The following is a 14,686-nucleotide window of genomic DNA, read 5'->3' as shown; positions in this document are numbered from 1 at the left end:
TCAAACCACAGAATGACACTAATTGATCACTGCTGAAATGCTTCAGGGCTTTTTAACTCATAAAAACATGCCTGTATGATTAATTGCTAGGGTGGCACAGCGGTTAGCACTGCTGACTCACGGCACCGAGGACCCTGAGTCACTATCCGTGTGAAGCTTGCACATTTTCCCCGTGTCTGCCTGGGTCTCACCCTCACAACCCAACGATGTACAGGAAGGTGGATTGGGCACGCTAAGTTTCCCCTTAATTGGAAATATTTTTAAAAAGGGTAATTGCTAAACTGAAATCCAAGCTTGCCTCTTGTGAGAATGACAATAAAGATGGTTAATTTGTGATGTGTGTTTTTTTTCCCCTGCTTTAGCCCCACTATAAGAGCTCAAGATGCTGATGCCCAAGAAGAACCATATTGCTATTTATGAGCTCCGCTTCAAGGAGGGGGTAATGGTGGCCAAGAGGATGTGCATATGCCAAAACATCCAGAGTTGGCAGACAAGAATGTCCCTAACCTGCACGTAATGGAGGCCATGCAGTCTTTGAAATCCCGTGGTTACGTAAAGGAGCAGTTTGCTTGGCGACACTTCTACTGGTACTTGACAAACGAGGGCATCCAGTACCTACGTGACTACCTTCACCTTCCTCCAGAAATTGTTCCTGCTACCCTACGTCACCAGTCCCGTCCTGAGACAGCCAGGCCAAGACCTAAAGGTCTCGGTGAGGACCGTCCAGCTCGTCTTCGCGGTGAAGCTGACAGGGACACTTACCGGTGGACTGCTCCCTTTGGGTCAGACAAGAAGGCTGAAGCTGTGCTGGTACAGCTTCAGAATTCCAGTTTAGAGGCGGATTCGGCCGTGGTCGTGGGCAACCTCAATAAATGTGTACAAATTATTGTGTAAAATAAAGTCAATCGACAAACATAAAAAAAATATTGTGATGCAAGTCTTGAGTTGAGCCAATGTGGAACTTGCTGATGAGCAACCAGATGGAAGAATCAGCCAATTACATCACTGCAGCACAGGCCAGTGCTGGACTGAGTGACCCAGTCCAGCCAATCAGTATATTTCAGAGTCTCATTCAGTTTCAAAAGTTAACTTCCTTACTTCCTCTCACAAAATCAAAGACATTATTGCTGAAAATGTATGCCATTGGAGTGCCCAGTGTGTCCAAGTTCAATATCAGTGACTTTGTCTGTGGGATTCTGTTCCTATTATTTTACCACTGCCCCTCGTGTATGCATGTGTGTGTCTGTCTTTCTGTCTTGTCTGTGTTTGGGTAGATGGTGGGACAGTAAAAGGGGAGAGTAGTAGATTGTTAGGCTGGCATTCTGTTATAATTAGTGCATATTTCAACTTTGTTTCTGTTATAAATAAACAGTTACATTTCTACTGACAAATCTAGTGGTTATAACCTATTGAGCAATCAAGGGACCAAAGATTCTGCAAATTCTGTACGGATTATCAGTTAATTCAGTTGTATTGGGACTCTGGGGTCTGTGGGACTGGAATTGACCATACACTAGCCCAAGGAGTCATAACACTTTACGGTTCAGAAACAAAAATCACCGGAGGCATATGTGACCGGTATTGTTAATGGCATTTTCAGAATGATTTCAACATTTGGAAAGTTTGCCTGCAAACCATCACATATAAATCTATCCAAATCAACTGGTGGTCTCGAAGCACAGAGCTCATCATTATCGATGAATAGTTTCACATCATCTTGAAAAGGATTTGTGTCCTCCTGGTAGAATTCACTTCATGTCTTATTGTGGTTTTTGGCATTCTCATCCAAACTTCAGTCAAAAGCATACAAAATAAATCCTGAGTTTTCTTTATAGGTTAACCTCTACTCTGCAATTGCGGCATGGTGGCACAATGGTTGCTGTCTCAAAGTGGCAGGGTTCCGTGTTCGATTCCGACTTTGGGTGACTGTGTGGAGTTTGCACGTTTTCCCTGTATCTGCGTGGGTTTCCTCCGGGTGCTCCGGTTTCCCCCCGTAGTCCAAAGATGTACAGGTTAGGTGGATTGGCGATTCTAAATTGCCCCATAGTGTCCAACGGTTAGGTGGGGTTATGGGAATAGGGCACGTGCCTTGACAGGGTGCTCTTTCAGAGGGTGGGTACAGACTCGATGGTTTGAATGGCCTCCTTCTGATCTGCAGGGATTCTATGAATCAATGATTATTGTGTCACAAATAACATTGGCAGTCTCAATAATGATCTTCTCGTCCCCTTTTAAAGTGATTTCATTCAAAAATTACTTCCTGGAACTTGTGTACTTCTCATCACCAGCCGGATCTGTATTTTTTGTGAATGTTAATGTCCCTGCCTCTACCATGCTATAGTCATTTCAAACTTCCAGGGCAAAATTTTTAACTGAGGTTAACAATTGTGCTCCATTCAAAACTTGTATCAACATTTTGCAGCAACTTACTAACAGCATTAAATCTTTGAAGTAAACAGTTTCACAAAGAGTAAAAATAGCAATACTATAATTTTCTAACTTCTCTGCAAAGGACTTTGCTTCAACTTTCACACGTGGTTTTTCTGAATTTGATGCGGCTATGTCTAATAAGGTTCCCTTTATATCTGTGGAACATGGATGAATAATGCACATGGGCTTGCATTGTTCAGTCTTGCTTGTAGCCCTGAATATTTTCTACCATATTTGCGGCATTATCAATGTTGATGTCCAAACCAAAATTTGCAATAATTTCCCAAACAGTTATCACAAGACACTCAGAAGTGTGAGATTGTAGCTGGGCAAAACAAAGTAAGCTCTCTCCAATTTCACCATCGCTGGTCGCACATCTTAAAATTAGTGTTAATTTATCCACATGGCTCATACCTGGTGCAGAATGAACTATTATGGAACAGTATTTGGCATATTTTATTTCATTAGTGAATTGGTTTCTGAGTTGCTCTGCCATTATAATGAAGAAGTCATTGTAGGTTCTGTGCGTTAAAACGTTAGTCTTCCCTGAGCCACAATATTGATAACTTTCCACACGCTCTTTGAGAAGTTCACCAAATTGAAAAGCAGGCTAACAAATTACCTTATTGAAGTGACAATGATGACTCATCGTGTCCTCTTGGAGTCCCGAAGAAGTTAACAGTTTAACTGTGGTAACAATACTCAGCACATTTCTCCAAAAAGAACACTCCATTTCAAACTGAGCTGATTATGCAGAATCAATTCTTCCAGATAATGTACATCTTTGAGCAAATGCGCACATTTCTTTAATATGAACTTTGGAAGTTTCAAGAGTTCTCCCAACATTTCTCGAGTTAGAGTACCCGTCGATGAATACTTGTTTCCCTTTACTAGGATCAGGGAATAATTTGCAAACATAATAGTGTGGGTTGCGACCCATGGGTGGATCATGGGCTGGTGTCTGGAGGGTCACGGAGTGATCGGTCATGGCGCTTCTGATCACGGTAGAAGCGGCCAACGGCGCAACCAACTTTTAAATGGAGAATGCCGGCTGCGAACGGCTTTTAAATGGAACCATGCAATCTTCCAACCAGAAGCAGCATCAGAGAGAGACATTGTCACTTACCCAGTACACCTCCGTTTTCTAGCTGCGAGCGAGCAAGGCATGTAATTGTGAAGAATCAATGATGGATCAGAAGGAAGAGAGGGCCAGAGACACAAACAGGCAGTGTGCCTCCTGGCCAGGAACTCACAACTGAATCTTCTGGAGAGACCTGCGCAGGAGAGTCCACGGCTGGACAAAGCTGTGCTAGTGTTAGCTCTATACAGAGCTCCAGTGGCTCTGGTGAACAGTCAGTAAAAAAAACTGAAATCGGGGGAAAAAAGCAGTATAAAGATGATTTCTTGGTGAATGGCTTTGTTAATTGTGCCAATGCAAAGCCTATGCATGTTATATGCAGGGAAGTACTGGCAAATGAGAGCTTAAAACCCATAAAAATTTCAAAGACATTTGACTATTAAGCATGGCAAGTTCAAGGACAAACCTCTTGATTTTTTCAAAGGATTCAGAGAAAACGTAAATCATCAGCTGAGGTCCTTAGCAGAAATTTCACATGTCACATTAAAGGTCAGTGGAAATGGTGTGTTATGAATGTCAGCCGGCGTGGAAAAAATCAACTAATTTCTAATTTCTGTCATCCCATTTTTCTTCACCCCTCAGAAAATGGGACTTATAAAAACTTCCAACCTGCTTTCAGCCTGCAATCTTTTCTTAAATTTTCCATATTACCTATGTTTTCGGGTTTATTTTATCCAAAATATTTTATCATACACAGTGGACAGGTTTTGACCAGAAGGCAATGTCTTTAGGGTAGTTTTCTTCCCTCACTTAACAGAAGAATTATCTTGTAGTTCCGTTGCCATTTCAGAGAACACTTCTTGTTCAATTTTTTTCAGGCGATATGGTATCTGTGGGAATTGGTAAGTCTAAGTCACCAGATAATTCATTCATACTTCTGGTGGATGACGATGAATGTGCAGTTTGTGCACTATTCAAAACTTTGAACTTTTTAAAAGTAAAATACAAGACTGTCTTTTTGCCTAGCATCAGCCTTTTGCCTCACCTTCAATTTGCTGTGTTTTGACAGCCAGATTGATAGTGTTATTTCATATTTACTAATGTTTCTTAATTTTAATGAATTTGACATTTCTGAAAGTTCTTTCCCTCCTCAGAACCTAAAGGTTGAATCGTACCTGCTCCTCTTGATGACTGCTTGTTGTGAAGTCCTGACCAGCTGTCTGGCTCACCACCTCCCTCCCTTGTGGATTTTTTCACCAATTCACCCAGCACCAGCAACACCTGGCACCTCACCTCGAAGACCTTGCTTCATTGCTGGCTGCCTGGCTGTGGCCTACCCGCCTTCCTCAGGATCGAGTCACCCATGCTCCCTTTGATGATGGCTTGCTTATGAGTCCCAACCAGATGGCTGATTCACCAATTCGCAAAAAAGTTAGTGAAGCAAACACAGGAGATCATTGCCTTGACTCCTGCGTCTCTCCCTCATGAACATCAACATTAACCAGTGTTTTCACGCTCTAAGGGAATTCGACCAGAGTCTGATGTTGTTACGATCTCTTCAGGGATAACGAGGTGCACGTTTCTTTCAAATTTCCACAAACAGACATAGATTCAGCCATTTATAAAGGTTATAGAATCCCTACAGTGCAGAAGGAGGCCATTCAGCCCATCGTGTCTGCACAGACTCGCTGAAAGAGCACCCAACCTAAGCCCACTCCTCCGTAAAATGGTAACCCCACCTAACCTTTCAGCACTAAAGGCCGATCCACCTAACCTGCATATCTTTCGGCTGTGGGAGGAAACCGAGGCACCTGGAGGAAACCCACGCAGACACAGGGAGGAAGTGCAAACTCCACACAGAATTGAACCTGGGTCCCTGGCACTGTGAGACAGCAGTGCTCACCAACGTGCTCCCCTTTATCCAGTTTTTAATTATTTTAGAAATAGCCATGAGGTTGTCTATATATCAGTCCCCTCACAATTGTTGAATGACTATTTGTTAAATCGTTCATAAAAATGTGGAATTTTGATAGAGTATCTAAGTGGAATTTCTTTCCACCAGAAGGAGAATAAACAAGCAGAGGACAGAGGTTTAAGGTAATTGTCTGAAACGCCAGGTGCAAGATAAGACATTTTTAAAATCAAATTATGACCTAGAATGTATAGCCTGACCAATGGCTGGAAGCAGATCCAGTAGCAACTTCCAAAGTTGAATTGGTTGTCTATTTGGAAGGGTTAGTACTGTGGGGAGCACGGTAGTACAGTGGTTAGCACTGTTGCTTCACAGCTCCAGGATCCCAGGTTCGATTCCCATCTTGGTTCACTGTCTGTGTGGAGACTGCACGTTCTTCCCGTGTCTGCATGGGTTTTCTCCGGGTGCTCCGGTTTCCTCCCACAAGTCCCAAAAGACATGCTGTTAGGTAATTTGGACATTCTGAATTCTCCCTCAGTGTACCTGGACAGGCGACTAGGGACTTTTCACAGTAACGTCATTGCAGTGTTAATGTAAACGTACTTGTGACAATAAAGATTATTATTATTACATTTGGAAAGCATTGGGGAAAGAGCAGGTGAGTGACACTAATTATTAGTCCAGAGCTGGTGCAGACACAATGGGCCGTATGGCAATCTCCAGCAAGATTTATGTAGCAATAAAGTGCTGTTCACCTCGTACCTTGCACTTTGAAATGTATCATATTTGAAGTAGATCAAAGTAATTTAAAACTGTACTTTGATAATTACAAAATGTTTTCACACCAATTTGGTTTAAAATTAGTGTCATTCGCCTACACAATAGAAAGAAATTATTTTTTGCTCATAATGTATATTCATTCTATAAGGAACAACATAAATATTTTGGTCCATATAGCTGCAGCATAAACTGAATGCAATCCGCATATTGTTGTCAGATGATTTGGAGTTGGGGACCAAGGGCAATGTGTCCAAGTTTGCAGACGACACTAAGATAAGTGGTAAAGCAAAAAGTGCAGAGGATACTGGAAGTCTGCAGAGGGATTTAGATCGGCTAAGTGAATGGGCTAGGGTCTGGCAGATGGAATACAATGTTGACAAATGTGAGGTTATCCATTTTGGTAGGAATAACAGCAAAAGGGATTATTATTTAAATGATAAAATATTAAAACATGCTGCTGTGCAGAGAGACCTGGGTGTGCTACTGCATGAGTCGCAAAAAGTTGGTTTACAGGTGCAACAGGTGATTAAGTAGGCAAATGGAATTTTGTCCTTCATTGCTAGAGGGATGGAGTTTAAGACTAGGGAGGTCCTGCTGCATTTGTATAAGGTGTTAGTGAGGCCACACCTGGAGTATTGTGTTCAGTTTTGGTCTCCTTACTTGAGAAAGGACGTACTGGCACTGGAGAGTGTGCAGAGGAGATTCACTAGGTTAATCCCAGAGCTGAAGGGGTTGGATTATGAGGAGAGGTTGAGTAGACTGGTACTGTACTCGTTGGAATTTAGAAGGATGAGGGGGGATCTTATAGAAACATATAAGATTATGAAAGGAATAGATAGGATAGATGCGGGCAGGTTGTTTCCTCTGGCGGGTGAAAGCAGAACTAAGGGGCATAGCCTCAAAATAAGGGGAAGTAGATTTAGGACTGAGTTTAGGAGGAACTTCTTCACCCAAAGGGTTGTGAATCTATGGAATTCCTTGCCCAGTGAAGCAGTAGAGGCTCCTTCATTAAATGTTTTTAAGATAAAGATAGATAGTTTTTTGAAGAACAAAGGGATTAAGGGTAATGGTGTTCGGGCCGGAAAGTGGAACTGAGTCCACAAAAGATCAGCCAATTACTAGGGGGCATAGGTTTAAGGTGAGAGGGGCAAGGTTTAGAGTAGATGTACGAGGCAAGTTTTTTACGCAGAGGGTAGTGGGTGCCTGGAACTCACTACCGGAGGAGGTAGTGGAAGCAGGGACGATAGGGACATTTAAGGGGCATCTTGACAAATATATGAATAGGATGGGAATAGAAGGATACGGACCCAGGAAGTGTAGAAGATTGTAGTTTAGTCGGGCAGTATGGTCGGCACGGGCTTGGAGGGCCGAAGGGCCTGTTCCTGTGCTGTACATTTCTTTGTTCTTTGTTCTTTGATCTCATTGAATGGTGGAGCAGGCTCGAGGGGCCAGATGGCCTACTCCTCCTCCTAGTTCTTATGTTCTTATGTCAGTGCAGACAGCAGCAGTGGATTAGGTTTAACAAAGTGAATTACATATCCATATAAATTTGACAGAGTGTTGACTATTGTTCCCCATTAAAGAATACTTCTGGAAACTCCATAGCATTATGCAAGTCAAAGGGTCCAATTGTGCCCATGAAAGAATATGAACTGAAACCCAATTAAAGGAATTGACATATTTAAAAAGTCAAGTATTCAAAGCTAGGAAATTTGCAATGAACTGTGTTAAATGCTCAGGAAGTAATTGATTTCAATAGCAAATGGCCCATATTTAATCCTAAGCAGAGCCAAAGTGTGGCAGTGCCTGGCCAAAAAGTGTTTTTCTATTTGATTCATCGGATGTGGGCATCAATGGCGAGGCCACATTTATCGTCCATCCCTAATTGCTTTCGAAGTTGGTGGTGAGTTGCCTTCTTGAACCCCTGCAATCCATGTGGTGTAGATATACCCACAATTAGGAAGGGAGTTCCAGGATTTTGACCAGTGACAGTGAAGGAAAGACAAGGCATCAGTTTTTACCCATCCCTAAACACTCTTTAAAAGGTGCTGGTCAGCTACTGCCTTGCACTTATATAACTTGCAGGTATAGTTTGGATCCAGTGATAATGAAGGAACAACGATACAGTCCCAAGTCAGGATGGTGTATGGCTTGGAATGGAACATACAGGTGGTGGTGTTTCCATGCATCTGTGTGTGGTAGAGGTCGTAAGTTTGGAACGTGCTGCCTAATATTAGGATCTTGGACCAGACTCCAACACTGGCTAGGATACTGGACAGAAACTCAAAAATGGACTGAGGAGAGCTAAAAGGGGGCATGAAAAAGCTCTGGTGCGCAGGATTAGGGAAAACCCCAAGGCGTTCTATATTTATGTGAGAAATAAGAGGATGATCAGAGTGAGAGTAGGGCCGATCAGGGATAGTGGAGGGAACTTGTGCCTAGAGTCTGAGGAGATTGGGGAGGCCCTAAATGAATATTTTGCTTCAGTATTCACTAGAGAGAGGACCTTGTTGCTCATGAAAACATTGTGAGCCAGGTTAATAGACTCAAACAGGTTGATATTAAGAAGGAGGATGTGCTGGTAATTTTGAAAAGCATCAGGATAGTTAAGTCCCGTGGGCCTGACAGGATATACCCAAGGTTACTACGGGAAGTGAGGGAGGAGATTGCTGCGCCGTTGGCGATGATCTTTGCGTTCTCACTCTCCACTGGAGTAGTACCGGATGATTGGAGGGAGGTGAATGTTGTTCCCCTGTTCAAGAAAGGGAATAGGGAAATCCCTGGGAATTACAGTCTTACGTCTGTGGTGAGCAAAATATTGGAAAGGATTCTGAAAGATAGGATTTATGATTATTTAGAAAAACATAGTTTGATTAAAGATAGTCAGCAAGGCTTTGTGAGGGGCAGGTCATGCCTCACAAATCTCTTTGAATTCTTTGACGTTGTGATGAGACACATTGATGAAGGTCGGGCAGATGTGGTGCATATGGTTTCAGTAAGGCATTTGATGATGTTCCACATGGTAGGCTTATTCAGAAAGTTAAGGGGTAGGGGATACAGGGAAATATGGCTGTCTGGATACAGAATTGCCTGGACAAAAGAAGACAGCAAGTGGTAATGGATGGAAAGTATTCCGCCTGGAGGTCGGTGACCAGTGGTGTACCACAATGATCGTTCTGGGACCTCTGCTCTTTGTGGTTTTTATAAATGATTTGGATGAGGAAGTGGAAGGGTGGGTTAGTAAGTTTGCCGATGACACAAAGGTTGGGGGAGTTGTAGATAGTGTTGAGGGTTGTTGCAGGCTACAACAGAACATTGACAGGATGCAGAGCTGGGCTGAGAAGTGGCAGGTGGAGTTCAACCTTGATAAATGTGAAGTGATTCATTTTGGAAGGTTGGATTTGAATGCTGAATACAGGGTTAAAGGCAGGATTCTTGGAGGTGTGGAGGAACAGAGGGATCTTGGGGCCCCTCAAAGTTGCCACCCAGGGTTGATAGGGTTTTAAAAAGGCGTATGATGTGTCGGCTTTCATTAAGAGGGGGATTGAGTTTAAGAGCCACGAGGTTTTGCTGCAGCTTTATAAAACCCTAGTTAGACCACACTTGGACTATTGTGTCCAGTTCTGGTCACCTCATTATAGGAAGGATGTGGATGCTTTGGAGAGGGTGCAGAGGAGATTTACCAGGATGCTGCCTGGGCTGGAGGGCATGTCTTATGAAGAAAGGTTGTGGGAGCTAGGGCTTTTCTTACTGGAGCGAAGAAGGCAGAGAGGTGACTTGACAGAGGTGTACAAGGTGATGAGAGGCATGGATAGAGTGGATAGCCAAAGACTTTTCCCCAGGGTGGAAATGGCTGTCACGAGGGGACATAATTTTAAGATGATTGGAGGAAGGTATAGGGGAGATGTCAGAGGTAGGTTCTTTACACAGAGAGTGGTGGGTGTGCGGAATGCACTGCCAGCAGAGGTGGTGGAGTCAGAATCATTAGGGACATTTAAGCGACTCTTAGACAGGCACATGGACAGCAGTAAATTGAAGGGGTGTAGGTTAGGTTGTTCTTAGATTGGGATAAATGGTCGACACAACATCGTGGTCTGAAGGGCCTGTACTGTGCTGTAATGTTCTATGTTCTAAACCAAAATATTTTATTTTAAGTTTGTGAGACTGAGAAAAGGATATCTCGCTCCAGGAATGATTTCACGCAAAGTAGGGATATGGTATATTTATGTAACTTTATTGTCTAACACAGTATTAAAATAGCTTCAACATCGCAGAAGGAAAAAAAGGTTACAATTGCCCCTTAAACAATGCTAATCAATAAAGTGACACAATAACCCTTAATTGCGATCTTTACTTCCACTCAAACAACAGAACCATCTCAGATCCCAATCCACTTTTAAATACAATTAGCACTCAGGGATACTTGTTATACAGAGATGTTTTGAAACTTCACTTTGGAAAAAAGAGATCTTTTGTGACTGCTGAAAGAAAGAAACCTGACCCTGTCAGATTAATGCAGGATCACTCATTGAAGTCTTCAGAAGTTGCCTTCATAGCTAGGCTTCCACCTCCCAACTTAAACTCTGAACTGCTTAGGAAGAAATAGCTTGTCTATTTACAGACAGATCTTTAACGGAACTGTATCGAGAGCAGGTGCTTGACTTCTGTTCGCCTCCCAACCTGAAACTAAACTGAAACCTCAACATCTGACTGCTTCAACTCTTAGCTCCCACCATTAATTACATCATCTGACACACTGTACTCAATGGGCACGATCTTCCGGCCTCTATACACTCGCGTTCAAGCATAATGTGGCCAGTGAATAGTGGGAGAGGCCAAAACGAGATCTGCGTCGGGCGGCAAATACTTTGCGATGCAACCGGTCCGCTGCCGTAGGCAAAATCTGGATCTCATCATAGCGTGGTGAGAAACCAATTATTACCACTTAAGCCCCATTGCCATGCAATCAATGAAAGTGCTTCCTTAACCACCGGCCTCCCGTCATTCAATAAATAAGCCGTAGGCGAAATCACCATCCGAGGAAAAAGGCTCTCACTGTCCACCCTATACAATCCTCTGATCATCTTGTATGCCTCAATTAAGTCACCTCTTAACCTTCTTCTATCTAACGAAAACAGCCTCAAGTCCCTCAGCCTTTCCTCATAAGATCAACCCTCCATACCAGGCAACATTCTGGTAAATCTCCTCTGGACCCTTTCCAATGCTTCCACATCCTTCCTATAATGCGGCGACCAGAATTGCACGCAATACTCCAAATGCGGCCGCACCAGAGTGTTGAATAGCTGCAACATGACCTCATGGCTCCTAAACTCAATCCCTCTACCAATAAAAGCTAACACACCGTACGCCTTCTTAACAACCCTCTCAACCTGGGTGGCAACTTTCAGGGATCTATGTACATGGACACCGAGATCTCTCTGCTCATCCACACTGCCAAGAATCTTACCATTAGCCCAGTACTCTGTCTTCCTGTTATTCCTTCCAAAATGAATCACCTCACACTTTTCTGCATTAAACTCCACTTGCCACCTCTCAGCCCAGCGCTGCAGCTTATCTATGTCCCTCTGTAACTTGTAACATCCTTCCGCACTGTCCACAAGTCCACCGACTTTAGTGTCATCTGCAAATTTACTCACCCATCCTTCTACTCCCTCCTCCAGGTCATTTATAAAAATGACAAACAGCAGTGGCCCCAAAACAGATCCTTGTGGTACACCACTAGTAACTGGACTCCAGTCTGAATATTTTCCATCAACCACCACCCTTTGTCTTCTTCCAGCTAGCCAATTTCTGATCCAAACTGCTAAATCTCCCTGAATCCCATGCTTCTGTATTTTCTGCAGTAGCCTACTGTGGGGAACCTTATCAAACGCTTTACTGAAATCCATATACGCCACATCAACTGCTTTACCCTCATCTACCTGTTTGGTCACCTTCTCAAAGAACTCAATAAGGTTTCTGAGGCACGACCTACCCTTCACGAAACCGTGTTGACTATGTCTAATCAACTTATTCCTTTCCAGATGATCATACACCCGATCTCTTATAAACCTTTCCAAGATTTTGCCCACTACAGAAGTAAGGCCCACTGGTCTATAGTTACCGGAGTTGTCTCTACTCCCCTTCTTGAACAAGGGGACATTTGCTATCCTCAAGTCCTCCGGCACTATTCCTGTTGACAAAGATGACTTAAAGATCAAAGCCAAAGGCTCAGCAATCTTCTCCCTAGCTTCCCAAAGAATCCTAGGACGAATCCCATCCGGCCCAGGGGATTTATCTATTTTCACCCTTTCCAGAATTGTTAACACCTCCTCCTTATGAACCTCAAGCCCTTCTCGTCTAGTAGCCTGAATTTCAGTATTCTACTCGACAACATTGTCTTTTTCCTGTGTGAATACTGACGAAAAATATTCATTTAGCACCTCTCCTATCTCCTCGGACTCCAAACACAACTTCCCACTACTGTCCTTGACTGGCCCTACTCTTACCCTAGCCATTCTTTTATTCCTGACATATCTATAGAAAGCTTGAGGGTTATCCTTGATCCTACCTGCAAAGACTTCTCATGTCCCCTCCTGGCTCTTCTTAGCTCTCTCTTTAGGTCCTTCCTAGCTAACTTGTAGCTCTCGAGCGCCCTAACTGAACCTTCATGTCTCATCTTTACATAAGCCTCCTTCTTCCTCTTGACAAGTGTTTCGACTGCCTTAGTAAACCACGGTTCCCTTGCTCGACCACTTCCTCCCTGCCTGACAGGCACATACTTATCAAAGACACGCAGTAGCTGTTCCTTGAACAAGCTCCACATTTCCATTGTGCCCATCCCCTGCAGTTTTCCTCTCCCTCCGATGCATCCTAAGTCTTGCCTCATCGCATCATAATTGCCTTTCCCCCAGATATAACTCTTGCCCTGCGGTATATACCTATCCCTTTCCATCACTAAAGTAAATGTAATCGAATTGTGGTCACTATCACCAAAGTGCTCACTTTGTCCCCTTGCTCTACCTCCAATTCTAACACCTATCCTGGGTCATTACCCAGTACCAAATCCAATACGGCCTCGCCTCTCGTTGGCCTGTCTACATACTGTGTCAGGAAACCCTCCTGCACACATTGGACAAAAATGGACCCATCTAAAGTACTCGAACTACAGCGTTTCCAGTCAATATTTGGAAAGTTAAAGTCCCCCATAACAACTACCCTGTTGCTTTCGCTCCTATCCAGAATCATCTTTGCAATCCTTTCCTCTACATCTCTGGAACTCTGGCCTATAGAAAACCCCTAACAGGGTGACCTCTCCTTTCCTGTTTCTAACCTCAGCCCATACTACCTCAATTGACAAGTCCTCATCAAACGTCCTTTCTGCCACCGTAATACTGTCCTTGACTAACAATGTCACCCCTCCCCTCTTTTACCTCCTTCCCTGAGCTTACTGAAATATCTAAACCCCGGCACCTACAACAACCATTCCTGTCCCTGCTCTATCCTTGTCTCCGAAATGGCCACAACATCGAAGTCCCAGGTACCAATCCATGCCTCAAGTTCACCCACCTTATTCCGGATGCTCCTGGCATTGAAGAAGACACACTTTAAACCACCTTCCTGCCTGCCGGTACACTCCTGCAGCTTTAAAACCTTACTCATAACCTCACTACTCTCAACCTCCTGTATACTGGATCTACAATTCAGGTTTCCAAGCCCCTGCTGAACTAGTTTAAACCCTCCCGATGAGCATTAGCAAATTTCGCTCCCCAGGATATTGGTACCCCTCTGGTCCAGTTGTCGACCATCCTGTTTGTAGAGGTCCCACCAACCCCAGAATGAGCCCCAGTTATCCAGAAATCTGAAACCTTCCCTCCTGCACCATCACTGTAGCCACGCGTTCAACTCCTCTCTTTCCCTCTTCCTCATCTCGCTATCACGTGGCACGGGTAACAACCCAGAGATAATAACTCTGTTTGTCCTAGATCTAAGTTTCCACCCTAGCTCCCTGAATTCCTGCCTTACATCCCTATCCCTTTTCCTACCTATGTCGTTGGTACCTATGTGGACCACGATTTGGGGCTGCTCCCCTCCCCCTTAAGGATCCCTGGCCTCACCAGAGGGGTGGAATTCGGGAGAGCTGAATGCCACCGTTGCCATTCCATAGGACAGGTCCAGGTTGGCATCCAGCACCCCCTCCTCCTGATCAATGCCCATATAGCCCTGGGGTTCACCTTGGGACGGAGGGACAGCTAGTTTGAGCCCCGCCTGCCTCTGCTTCATCTGGCTCTGCCGGCCCTGGCGGTTCCCCGTGGTCCACACCATGGTGTCGATGCCCTCGCAGATGCTCCTCAGTGATTGGGCCATGCTCTGCAGGGCCACAGCCATGCCCACCTGTGACTGGGACAAGCTTCGCAGTGTCTCGGCCATGTCCATCTAAGAGCGAGATGTCCCGCAGAACCCCATCAATGTTGGCCTGGTACTGG

The 14,686-nt window shown here is 44.2% G+C and overlaps 1 protein-coding gene across 1 annotated transcript; it reads left to right on the top strand.

Annotated features, from left to right (window-relative positions):
• The first annotated feature begins 366 nt into the window (after positions 1–366).
• Positions 367–887, top strand: LOC140391390 (small ribosomal subunit protein eS10-like). Its single transcript, XM_072475938.1, is given in 3 exon segments — positions 367–452; positions 455–802; positions 805–887. Coding segments are annotated over 3 exon segments (486 nt in total). The 5' UTR covers positions 367–382; the 3' UTR covers positions 873–887.
• Positions 888–14,686: the final 13,799 nt, after the last annotated feature.

Source organism: Scyliorhinus torazame, chromosome 15 (assembly GCF_047496885.1).
Source record: "Scyliorhinus torazame isolate Kashiwa2021f chromosome 15, sScyTor2.1, whole genome shotgun sequence".
NCBI classification, from domain to species: Eukaryota; Metazoa; Chordata; class Chondrichthyes; order Carcharhiniformes; family Scyliorhinidae; genus Scyliorhinus; species Scyliorhinus torazame.
Note: the sequence above shows the minus strand (reverse complement) of the source record. Positions and strands in the feature narration are given on the sequence as shown.